This window comes from Melanotaenia boesemani, chromosome 3, assembly GCF_017639745.1.
Source record: "Melanotaenia boesemani isolate fMelBoe1 chromosome 3, fMelBoe1.pri, whole genome shotgun sequence".
Lineage (NCBI taxonomy): Eukaryota > Metazoa > Chordata > Actinopteri > Atheriniformes > Melanotaeniidae > Melanotaenia > Melanotaenia boesemani.
In genome coordinates, this window is record NC_055684.1 from 29,856,224 (window position 1) to 29,869,455 (window position 13,232).

Below are 13,232 nucleotides of genomic sequence, written 5' to 3' on the forward strand. Positions count from 1 at the left end.
GCATCCACATAATGTTCCTCCACCAACCTCTTATGTCTCTGATTCTTACTTTAACTCACTTTTTGTTTTTCTTTCAGGCTGCCTGTTTTGCAGGGATTGGCTTCCTGTTTATGACAATGAGTCTCAGCTTTATCATCATTGATTGGACATCAGGCACCAGTAAAGCCAGCAGTGGTCATTAAGCATGTTTCCCTTTTTTGTTTTCCTGTTTTTTTATGTTGATTTGGATCTTTGTTGTAATGTTACTGTTTTTAACTTTCAATCATTGATGTTCAAGATGCCCTGTCCTTTCCATTAGAAATTGTCAGCCACAGAAACTAGAGTGCTCACTCTCACTCTGATGAGATTATTATTATACAGGTTACTGTGGATCCTGCCAAACAATGACTGCCCAGTCTAGTAAACTTTCTCTGAGAGCTGATAGTGAATTTACTTGGAGGCCAGGTATGTTAAGATTGATGGTGACACTTGGAGGCTGTGCCTTGTGAGAGAAGAAGAAGAAGATGATGAAAAAAAATAGACTGAAAAGCAACAATGTAGAAAGCTGATGTCTTGATGCTACCTGCATTGAGCATCTGGCTGCTCTCACTGTAGATGTTTTGTTCTAAAATAATCTATGATCTACAAAGTACTAACTAGATTATAGCACAGTCTAAAGCACATTTCTCTTTTAATCTCTGAACAAAATATAAAGGTTAATTATTTTCTGATTTTTATGCCTAATTTTATTATTATTATAAAATATTTGAATAAATACACCCTTTGCATAATGTGGAGCTGAAGAGTAAAGTGATCATAAAAGCTGCTGCAACAGCTTCACTTACTTGCGCCCTCACTGAGTAGGATGAGGAGATTGCTAGTACATGTTATTAAATACGTTACCAGCTTAGAAGACTGAAAAAAAACAACAAAAAAAACAAGCTATTCCATTAAAGAGTGCCACTGTTAGGTCCTATTCCACTCACTTCTGCTGCTGGTGTGTGTTTTATGTCTCGGGAGTGTCAACATCCTCACCTCTTCCTGAACAGGGTTTAGGTTTGTAGCACAGTGACTACATTTGTCATAACATTCCTACAAGATTAAATCTAGAAGTCTATTTTTATCTCTACTAGATGAAAACCTCAGATAATGCACTATAGAGTGATGAGCTGATCTTCTGCTCACTCTGTCCAGATGACACACAGTGTATAAGAATGCATAAATTGTGCAAGTTTTTCTCTTTTTCAGTATTACTATGTAAATGTCAGCCAGAAAAAAAAAAAAAAAAAAAAAAAAAGGACTGAAGACCTCATCCAAGGGATTGCATGGGTCAAAGAGATAACGGCAACTCATGCATAGTGTTTCTGATTGTTAAGACTTGAGGATTTCTACCTTGAATATTTGATGTTGTTTCTGCTCATTTACTGGCAGTAATCATAGATAACCAAAACATTCATGAGACAACAACAGGGTCATTACCTGAGGTGGGTATCGGTCTGGTGACTGTAAATATTTCTGAGTCCAGCACAAGCTTAAATCCTAACAGTAATAACAGACATTGGATGTATGTCTCTTTTAAAATCTTTAAAAGTTGCCAGTTAGCAATAGCACTTTCCTTTGATAAGCACAACAATATATATCCAATAAAGGGGTAATCTGCAAGAAATATATATGGTAGATGTAATTTTAGGGCATGCCCCTTTGTATAACTAAATCTCTGATTATTAATCAACCCAACGTAGTGAATAAGTAACGTATCAATGGTTTTCAAACATTACTTGAATTGATTCCATTAAATTTAGCTTTCCTGGGAGCCTCAGCAAACACTTCTGGACTGCTCCTTAAACATGATGACTAATTTATTGGATGTAATGTTGGAGGTTTATAAGTGTCTGTGTTGTTTTAAGAAAATGAAACCGTGATTCCACTGTATTTGAACTATAGTACCTTTATGCATTTGTGTTGTTCAACCCACATCTATGCTCTGGTCAGAAGAACTATTCTAGTGTTCGTCTTCTACCATTAATAGATTAAGTGTTGTTTTTAAATTTCATGTTTAATTGTTATCCGGATGTATCGGGTGAATCTGATCCAGTGATGAAATGCAAGATGATTGTTTTTTTCTTACAGTTGTCTTTTATAATTGGTGATTTATCATTCGGTGGTATTGTTTGGTCATGTCCGTCTTCCTTGCTGCGTCAGCAGACAGTAACCTACTAACTCGGAGTTGTTAGTGAACTGGTGTACTTGCCTACATTTCATTATTTTTTAACGATAAAATCTCTCATGCCAGACTACATTAAGTGCTGTATGGGAAACTGAGTATTGTCCTGTCTGTTTATTCCACAACAAACTTATTTTAATCCATGTTTTATTTTCTTATATCTATATATTTGTTTGTCTTTATGTATCCATGTGCAGAGAAATAATCTGAATCAGCCACTGGAGCTTAATTTGACGTTTAGTGATGTTGTAACAAATATCAGGGTTGCATTTATCTCCAACTTCCTGTTCCCTTGTTGCCTGGTTAGTTCTCTGGTTCCCCTTAATTTTTGACATTATGCATTATCAAACCATCAGGTAAATAAAATATCTAATGGTGCACATGCGCAAAAACTTACAACATGCAAAAAAACAAGCAAGGTAACAACATATGGGGACAAACACACTGTGTTAGTGGCTGATACAAAATTATCTCTAAGGACCTTGATTTAGATCTCTGTGTTATTAGCCTCCCTGTTTATGTGATTTCTGAAAAAGCATATGATTGAATGATAATATATTAAATACAGACATCGGCCAGCATTTATAAATAATGTATATATTATAAATGTAATGTATACCCTTTATATTATATATTCATATCTAGTTTGTATAATGTAAATAGCAATTTAAGATTTAGTCAATTTAAAAATATAAATGTAATCATTTCAAAGTGCTTTTAAACCTGGTTGTCCTTCAATTCATGTCTATTTTCTTGAATCTCTATATATTTTAATATGTCGCTGGCAGTTATTGTACTGTAAATGATGTTGCAATAAAGATAATGGAGTAACATAACTTTGATCTTCTATCTCTTTGATGTGATGAGCAGTTTTTACAGCAAATGGCTTTCCTAACTTATTCTAATTGAAATGGTAAAATACTTTGAATTATAATGTATAATTCATAAACCAGTCTGTTCTAGGAAGGTATGGTTGTGTAAAATTAATCTGTGTTTCAGAACTGTATATATATATATATATATAGCTATATATTAGAAACTTGAACTAAATTGCTTTCACTTGCACTTTGAGAAAAGCTCATACATCTAAGATGTTAGACAACAAAAATCCACAAGGAGTCACTGTAGAGCTGTGCTAAAAAAGATTAGTAAGGCTTTAACTTACCATGCAAATATGATATAATTGGGTTTTACTGACAGTCTACATCGGGACTGATGATGTCGTTTTTTGTCAGATACATTCTGAGTCCCAGTTTGGACTTGATTCTGTCCATATTTTCTTCATGCTCAAAATCTGCTGCTATTTTCACACTTTGGCTAAGATGCCTGACCTTTAGCTGTTTGCACAAGCAGGAATGTTTTGAACAATGACCAGACTATTAATGCCATCATTTTCTAACAATTTATAATTTGCTCATTTAAATCTACTATTCTTTTTCTTAAGGCTGAAATTATTACAGCCTACATAATACTTATTTAATATTTCCATAAGACACAGGTGTAGTCAACTAACACAACAGTGCTTCAATCTGGGCTGTAAAATTGTTTAACTTTAACACAATTTAAAATACTTCCATTTGCTCCTACTTCAATTTACTCGACTATCCTACATATTAGAGGGAAAAATAAAATTACCTTTTCCCCCAGCAACAATGATCATAAGAATATTAAAATGATGTTTGAGGTTAAACAGAGACGAGTGTCTCATCTTGTAAAATATGAAAGTATAATAAATGAACTCTCCAAACTGTCCAGAAGGTAATTGGGCTGCATCTGAACCAGTCATGCAAATATATATAAATGCATTACTAATCTTAAATAAATTAAATCTATTAATTTTCTACTCCCAAGCATTCTTGAGTGATTACAATTGAAGTATTGATCAATATTTTCTTAAATTTATCTTCATTTCAGATACACTGGTCCATATCAGCATAAAAAACATACACCTATAAAATATAATTGGTATAGCAAGTTTATTTGTAAAGCACAATTCAAAGCTGTTTATATAAAACATTAAAGTGTTTATATATATATATATATATATATATATATATATATATATATATATATATATATATATATATGTATATAAATTAATTTATTTATTTTCCAAACTTCATAGATTTATTTGCAATTTAAATCCCATTCTCCAACTTGGTGCATTAGGTGCCTGGGTAACTAAACGTAAAGTATTTAGGAACCACTCTCCTCCTATTTGACTTCATTTCCCATGATGCACTGGGAGTGGGCGTTTTTAGCTGGTGAAGGTTGGGCCTGCAGCTGCTGGATTGGGAGGTGACGGCGCTGTCTCAGTGTTTTGTCGGGTGGAGGGGAACTTCACGGCGGCTACGGGTGTGGCTTCAAACGTGATAAATCTCTACGTGGGGAAAGAAATGCGCGATGACAGTACGGATTAAGGCAGAAAAATACCTAAACTAGAGATTAAGGATAAAAATCCTGTAATAAGTGGGGAGTTTGCGTCCAGTATCGTAGGCAGCGGAGATTTGTGTGCTCGGTTTTTCCAACAGCTGGAATACTTTTTAATACTGAACTTCGTGGCCCGTTTTTGTTTAACCTGCTCTAATGATTTGTTGCGCAGAGTAGCTTAAAGTCAGTCAATAAAAGTTCCTCAAGTTTTCTTTCGGACTACTTTGCGCTCGCAGAAAGCACAAATGTTGACCAACTGACTGAGCAATTAACGAGTTTTGGGAAATTTTCGACCGGTTGCTAGAAAAATTGCTTGTTTTTTTTCTCTTTCATTTCCTTCCCTCTCGCGGATGAACGGACTCCGTCACGTTTTTCGCAACTCACCAAAAAGGGAAGTCGTTCTGTTCAACTTAAGCCCTTGTTTTTAAATAAGGGAGTTCGTCTTTAAATACTTTTTTCCCAGGTAATATTTTCCCACTAAACAGCAGACCTGAAGCGTGCACTGGGAACCATGGGTTGTACAGTTAGTCAGGAAGATAAAGCCGCGGCCGAGAGGTCTAAAATGATTGACAAAAACTTGAGAGAAGATGGAGAAAAGGCGGCGAGAGAAGTGAAATTGCTGCTACTGGGTGAGTACTCTGTCACAACACTGACACTTGGTTTCAAAAGTGCCAAAAATTATGCAACTGCGTGAAAGAGTTTATCGAATAACGCACAACAAACAACGAGGAGATTTAATGTTTAAGTACTGCTAGTTACAATAAACTTTACGTATGTATTTAATGTGGTCTTCAGCCTAACCCAACACACTTAAAAAAAAAAAAAAAACATTTGAGTTTTTTTTTTAATATATTTTTTTTCCTGAGGAGACAAACGTGGCAGCAATCGTGTCACCACAAATGCCTGCTGCGAGTTGCATGTGCCGCTGCTGAAGTTCACATGTTGGCGTGTCCTTGTGTGCTTTGCCCTCAGTTTCTGAAATGCTTTGACATAAACATTGTGTCATTGGGTGGGTGTGCGTGCGTGTGTGTGTGTGTGTGTGGTGGGGGTTGAAGTGGTTTTCTCACAGCAGGACTGGACTGAGGGGTCAGACTTGGCAGGGTCTGGTTGATAATGAGTGGGCTGGCGTTTGGATAGAGGGTGAACGGCCGTAACTGTTCCCAGCACTGGCTTGAGCACACACACATTACACACACAGCACAAGGGATTGAAATAATGATTTCCCCCCTCGCTTTTTTTTTTTTTTTTTTGTTTTGCAAAAACATGTCCGCCTGATCCTCTTCATATTGTTTTCAGAGTTTGGCCAATTCAAACACTAGTAATAAACCATCACAACTGTTTAAGACGCTCACCTGTTGGGTTGGCCAACTATGTGCTTGAACATGTTCTTTTTTTCTCATAAATCTGACTATTTGTGTAGTTCAGAGATACAGAAGAAAGAATAGCATTTTTAAAGGGTTTAGTAATCAGAAGTTTATATTAATTAAAAGTATTCAACAGTGGTGCATGTTTTCTCATCCATCTATTTATTTAATCACTTAAAATATTCCACTACAATTATAAAAACAGTTTTTTGTGAGATGTTGTCAGACAAAGCAGTGATTTATATTGAAATCTTCTAGCTCAGCATAGAAACAGATAAGAACCTTGTGAGCAGGAAAACGTAAAGTAACTTAAAAGGCCTTTAGATGTAGATTTAGATGATCTCGACATGTTGTGATTAAAAAAAAAGATAAATTTCCATGAATTTAACCCGAAAGTAGTTCTGTATACAGCAGTTATCTGAACAAATATGACTCGGACTTAAAAAAAACAACACATTAATGATTTGTTTAGTTTAAATTTGAATCTTCCTTCTTTTATTTGTGTCAGAAATAATGTGGTTTCTTTTAGCGTATATATGTTAGTGTTTTGTATTGATTAGACAGCCATCCAGGCCAAAGATTTTATTCTTTAAATGCCAAAAATAGTCACAAATAATCAACTCAGTCCAAAATCAATAGCTTAGTGATTGTGTTTCAGAACTAATGTGTTGCACTAATCTGTAACCAAGGAGCAATAAAGTAATATTTACCAGTTTTGAGGTAACAACACTGTAGTTAGTGTTTTGGGGCAATGCTGTTGTATAGAGAAAATAGATATAATCATCCTCCTTCATACTTCCAGCTGTGGGGGTACATACCCTGCACGCAATCTTCTATTTTGAAGCATATATGTCAACAGCAGCTGCAGAAATAGTTTGTCTACACAATAAAAATAGTTTGTGTTAATTTAATAAAACATCTATAGACTGTATATAAAAGTTAAACAAAGCCACTCCCTCAAAGGCAAAGACCAAAACATCCAAACATGCTGGCTCCAAAACATTGCTGGTTTCTTTAGATTCCAGTTCAGAATTTATCAACTTCAGTAGGCAGTAGTACTTTTATCAGTAGGCAGGGTTACTTTCTTACATACAGGATTAAGTTGCTTTTTGAGCCAGTCCATGATGATTGATCATTCTAGGAACTGTAGTTCTTGGCATTTGAACATTAGTTTGGTTTTTCCAGCCTCTCCAACTGGTTTAGTGTTTGAAAGCAGTCAGTACAACTCATGCATTTTGGAAACAGTTTCTTGGTCACTGAATCACAAAGGAATTTGTCATAATCTTTCCTGACATAACACAAAAATTAATCTGTAGTTGGTAGGAAACTTGTACTCATTTTTTTATGTTTTTCTTTTCTCTCCTGGTTCTTTGAAGAGATGCTTGGCTAAGTTGTGCCCTTGGTTAGAAAGCTAATTACATACTCGGCCTGTGGAGCAGGTTTCATATCAGTAATTACCATCCGGTGCAGTGACTGAGGGTTGACAGAATTACAGGAGAGGTCTGAATTTGAACTGAAAGTCTGTGAATTTGTGCCTTTTTAAGACTATGTCACACAGATAAGAGTTTTCTTTTCACGTGTGCAGTTTAAAAAGTATCACTGCATGTGAAACTTGGACCTGATGTAAACCTGGAATGTCTTAAGGAGTATTGTTTTGTTTGTGTTTTTTGCCCTCACAGTAATTAGAAGTCTGATGAAAAATAATTTGTACAAATATTTTTCAGCCTATTTCATTGCTTATCTATGCATGGTCATCTTAAGTTAATAGAAAGTTTTAATGTCATCAGAATATTCATTTATGGTACATGTGATTCATTGATTAAGTCATGCATTGTTGCAGCTTACAGTTGCAGCTAAATAATCTTTCTACTGAGTGGAAGAACTTGTGGTCGAGGTTTAACTTCCTTCCAGAAGTACAACATTACAACTCCATGAAGAGATTTTTTCATTCTTTATTTTTTGTAATCTGTTGAAATATCAAGTGTCACTCCTTACCTCATAGTACTTAGATAATTTGTCAACAATAAATTGAGCAAAACAGAAGCAGAGTTGAGCTTTGAGACTTCAAAAGTAAGTCTAGTTTTGACTGATGAGCAGAGACGGAAATGATAAATTTCTCTGAGTAAACTGATTGCTGTCATTCAACAAGTTAAAGCCTTACCACAAAAGGCATACCCCCCTTTCTTTTTTTAATATTTTAAATGCAGTAAATAATTGAATGTAATTAGACCTTTCCATGGTAACCGCTTTGGCTAATTGTGCCTCACTAACAAAAAAGGCTGTATGAGATTGTTTTGTCTTGTTAGTTGTCCCCCGAGCAAAAGCCATTAGTTAATGTAGCAGCAAGGGATTCATGCCGCTGAGGCCTTAGTCCTCATTAAGAGGAAGGAAGCACTTGCTCACAGCCTTCCCTGTTAATTTTGGTCTTTGATTGACATCTAATATCCACCCTGTCCTTTAAAGAACACTTGAGTTAATCTTCTCAGTTCTTTATTGTATTAACCTTTCTCTCTGCTTATTTTTTCTCTTTTAAATGCTCAGAAAACAGAAAATCCAGTTGACAGCATGTTGTGTTATAACTGTGAGAACATCATTGTAGTAGAAGGACATATCTCAGTATGATTAATTATAAGCTCTGCAAACACAAAGCATACTCAATGCCTCAGTCCTAATAGTCTGGATTATACGCAGACACATTTGCTCTGAGGGTGGATGGATAGCGCTGCTTTATAAATATATTGGCACACTGAATGGATGGATGCATCCAGCCTGTAGGAGCATTCAGAACCATGCTTCTGTATAATGTATAAATGTCTATTAGTTTGCGATGATAATGTTTTAATATGTCTGCTATTGAAAAAAGGCAAAAAAAACAAACAAAAAACAAACACATAGAAGTTTGCTTGAGAAAATGCTGATCTTGATTTTTAAAAGTGGAATAGTTTAGTTTATTTTGAATCATTGAGAGAACTGATAAGGCAGCACTCCTTTCATTGAAGATATTTTATGACATGATAAAAATGCATGCACTACTCTGCTTAGTATAGACTCATTTTATGACTTGGTAAGGTCATAAAAGACAAAAAAAGAAATGAATCCAGTATGGTAATTTATCTCTATCAAGTAGTCAATGTTGGAAAATAGTGGAGTTCAACATTTTTGTCAGTTTAATCCCTCTGTCTTCAGGTTAAAGAAAAAAATTATGCAGCCATGATCATCTTGAATGATTGTAATCATACAATTAATTATTATACAATTAACAGGCAGACCTAATGGGAAACCAAACATTAAGTCAGCAGTCACATTACATCAGTCTTGCTGCAAGGTGGAAATCATTGGTTAATGTTTTGAGGCGAACAATATATTTGTTTATTTATCAAAAGGTGATTTAAGTATAACTTTTGACCTCGATAAGACATAAGTTAAAGATTTGTAATACAAAGCAAAATTGGCCCAAAAACAAGTCCTAAATGCTTACACCTTTTGATATGATTTTTGCAGCATTCAGTTGAAGAGTCCACTTCCAGAAATACAGCCTTGTCTTCAGTACAGTCATCTATTTATTGAAGATAATCATATCTGATGACTGCACAAGGTGACACGTTCTGTTGCTGGTCAGCCCATGTGGTCAGCCACTGCGCAGACACTGAGCACCTCCCTCTTAATAAAGCCAATGGTAGAGCTTTAGCGAGTGTTTGCTCGTTATAGAGACACAGGTTTTCTATGGAGAAAACAGTCACTTTTCTGCTCGATTTCAAAAACAGTTCCTAATAGTTTGTCAACAGAGGAAACTTCTGCAGGTCCTCACATAAAAACTTGTCTAAGCACTTCCAAAGGATGCTTCCTTTCAAAGAATTGATGGTAGATATGCACCAGTACACTGAAATGTCTCACACGAAGTGCTGCCTTATATTTTTGGGTGACTTGACCTTGTTTACTTAACAGTCTCTACACCACAGTGCTGCCCAATTAGCTATGTGACGCACTGGATGGCAGTTCTGTGAATGTGTCTGAAGAGGCTGAATATGCTTCAATTACAGGGAGTGCTCTGAAGATAAGACCTCCTCCTGCAGACTGCGTGTCTCAGTGCAGGTCCACTGAGACTAGGCTACACTATCCTCTCTGCTCTGGAAATAGTGATAGCTTAGACAATCCTCCACCACTGCCTCAATCCCCCAGCTCTATCTCTGGCTCATATCTGAGACTTCTTCTTATATATATTTCCTGTCATTTCAGAAAAACTACAGCAGCTTAGAGGATAGTGTACAGACTTTTTTGTGTGTGATGTAAATGTTTTAAATGTATGTCTCAGGATTTGTCTTATTTATGGACACCACAGGGTGTGAAGAGACAGCAAGATTACAATCCTGCATGCCCTTTCCCTCTGATAAATTGTGCAGGAGAGGAAGTAGATACTGCAGCACGTGGGCCTGCAGACACAGTCCAGCACAGACGCAGGAATTTGGCATTTTGCAACAGTTCCTGAAAGGCTAAAAAGGATTTAAGAAATGTTTTGTTTTTTCTTTTTAAAAAACCCTAAGTTATCTGCATGGTGTGTGTTTCTCAGGAATAAGTTCAAAGGAAAATTCTGTGCAACCTAATTTTTATTTGCTATGCAGATTATGATTTATTATTTTTGTGTGCACGTTTTTATTTATTTATTTTTTCTTGAAGTCTTATGCTGTTTTCACAAACTGCGAGTAATTGCAATCTATGCATCCACAAGGTTCATAAGAGTGCCAGTTGCAAGTTTTTGAACAAACTCTATGGATCATATGATTAAGTAAACCTAATCTGTCAAACACACCTGCATGAATTTAATGTTTACATAGACAAATATTTAATCTATCTGATTGAAATCAATCAGATCAGAGAATCTGGCTGGCATGTTTACATGCACACTAAATAAAGTAGTCCGATCAATTGTTTAAATACATGGTGAACAGATTTAATACAATCCTAATGCCTTTAACATGCACAGTGTGTACTAATTCGGAAGATCTTTTTTATTTAATTATTATTATTTTTTTTTTTTGGTCATTGAAATGCCCAATAATCCTTCATTTTTTTACTTTCTAACAAAAACGTTGTATTTGCCACAGTCCCGTTCTGTTTTGCTGCTGTCATTTTTCAAGTCTTCCTTAAAATTCATCATATCATGTGACCAACACGTGATTCAAGCATGTGCAGAAACAACATACATCACAGAAACTATGTGAATGAGTGTATACATGATTATTTTTTTCCTGCTGATCCAAACCTAAAAAGGCCAAAAAAGAAATAATATGTACAGAAAGCTTTCCCAGATGATATTTTCTGTTGTGTCCAACTTTAACCATTGAAAATGTAATAGATGGGTGGAGAAAGCCAGGAGAACTTCCACTAGGGTGCATTACAAGCAAGACGAACCACAAAGATTGGAAATGTCCAAGTCTATGGTTGATTTTCCTGTAATGATGTTGGTGAATTTATTGATGGAACTCATGAGATGCGTAGTTTTGGTTGCAAATACAATTTAGGGGGGGGAGTCAAAGTCAAGAGACATTTGATCTTTCAGCAGGATCATGATTCAAAGCAGCCTGCCTGCCTCCCGCTGAAAAAATATTTTGCCCAGATGGTAATCAGTCATAGAATTGCCTCCTAGAGTCCTGGCCTAAATCCCAGAGAACATTTACTGTATGGAGTACGTCATGGAGAGAGAAAAAAAAAAAAAAAGATGTCATCTATTTTTTTTTTATCTTGGTGGATGTGATGAAAGCTTTGTTGGTTTGAACAAGAGAACATTGGTCACAGCTGAAAGAGAAGCTGGTCAAAGTCAATACCAAAACAGCTCTGCAACTGTAAGAATGGCAAACTAAAGGGTTTTTATTTTTAATGTGTTTATTTATTTTAATGAAGTTGATATATTTGTTTTGAATTTTAAAGCTCCCCCCAAAAAGCTATTTTTGTACCTTTTTCTGCTTAAAAAAAGGTGTTTCGTAGGGATGGGCATTTTAGGTGATTTTTGAAGTCGACTAGTCAGGCCTTTCAAAAACAATTAGTCTTGTCATCATCAATAATGAAATGAAAAAATACTTTATCTCCAAATGGAAATTGTAAATCATGTATGAAATGTTATTTGTATTGTGTTTGTTCCATATACAAGTGTTTTTTTTACATTGTTGTGTTTTTAACATTGTGTGATCTCTAGTGTCTTTCATTGTTTAGCAGGTAAAGCGTTCAGCACCAACAAAACCAGTTATTTCCCTCGTATTTCTGTCTGGTCTTTTTGCTCCTGAAGCAACATTTCTGAGGGTTTAGTAACCGTGCTGATCTGGTCTGTTGCCTCCACTATCGGTGAAAACTTCGACAGAAACAGCTGCTGAACTTTCCATTTCCACACCGAGGTCAGGAGGCAGACGAGAGGTGATTCCTCCTTGGTGAAACTGCAGCTAGCTTCAGGCTCAGCTCACTTTACCCAGCAGTGGTGAAGCAGGCACGGGACTTTGCTGGAACTAGAAGAGCTGTGTGGTGTTTATTGCTAAAGCTGGTAGCAAAACCTTCACCGCTAAACAGAAAGTGTCTCACAGCGACTTTCTCTGCTTTGACACCCCCTTAAAGGGGCCGCGCTGTTCTTTTAGCACAGCGCTGTGAACAGCAGAATCTCTCTGCACAACTGAAACATAACTCCTCCAAACAAAACTTCGACTATTAAAAAAAGCCAATTCGACTAACGGATTAGCCGTGCACATCCCTAGTGTTTAGGTTATGTTTTTTTCTTTAAAAAATGCCATCTACTTTGGCATTTTGTTGTCTTATTAAAATGTCCTGTTACTTTGGAGCCACTGTATCTATTCCCTTAGGCTAAAGAAACCTTTCAGTTTAAGTCCAAATATGACTGGTATGATGGTGTAAAATCTGTACAGTGCACCCTACAATGCTGCTTGTTTTGCCTGAGTCCTAAAGAAACACAATTCACTCTCCTAGTCCATGACCTGCTCCCATAGCATTGCCAGTAATGTCAGAGTTCCCTCTTGCTTATGTTTCCAAGTGCCTTTGGGCAGTGGGGAGTTTGGGGTCGAGGGCTTTCTTTGTATGACCCTGTCATTAAGTACACATAGAGTAAACTATTATCCACTCTCTGCCCTCCTACAAACCATTCCCTTTTTTTTCGTTCCCATTATAGGATATGACATCACTTCAATTCCTTTCCATCCCCGTCGGGTTATCCTGTCATTTTTCTGCAATGGAAAAAC

At 36.1% G+C, this 13,232-nt stretch overlaps 2 protein-coding genes across 3 annotated transcripts in view; both read left to right on the plus strand.

Annotated features, from left to right (window-relative positions):
• The window catches only part of LOC121637489 (sodium-coupled neutral amino acid transporter 3-like), a 43,322-nt gene extending 42,818 nt beyond the window's left edge, over nucleotides 1–504 (plus strand). For both annotated transcript variants that reach the window (XM_041981682.1, XM_041981683.1), the window contains one exon: nucleotides 78–504. In XM_041981682.1, the coding sequence (XP_041837616.1) occupies nucleotides 78–182 (105 nt within the window). In that variant the 3' untranslated portion in view covers nucleotides 183–504. The remainder of the gene's footprint in view (nucleotides 1–77) is intronic.
• Nucleotides 505–4,511: 4,007 nt separating this feature from the next.
• The window catches only part of LOC121636246 (guanine nucleotide-binding protein G(i) subunit alpha-2-like), a 57,666-nt gene continuing 48,945 nt past the window's right edge, over nucleotides 4,512–13,232 (plus strand). The window contains exon 1 of the mRNA XM_041979592.1: nucleotides 4,512–5,262. Coding sequence (XP_041835526.1) covers nucleotides 5,145–5,262 — 118 coding nt within the window. The 5' untranslated portion in view covers nucleotides 4,512–5,144. The remainder of the gene's footprint in view (nucleotides 5,263–13,232) is intronic.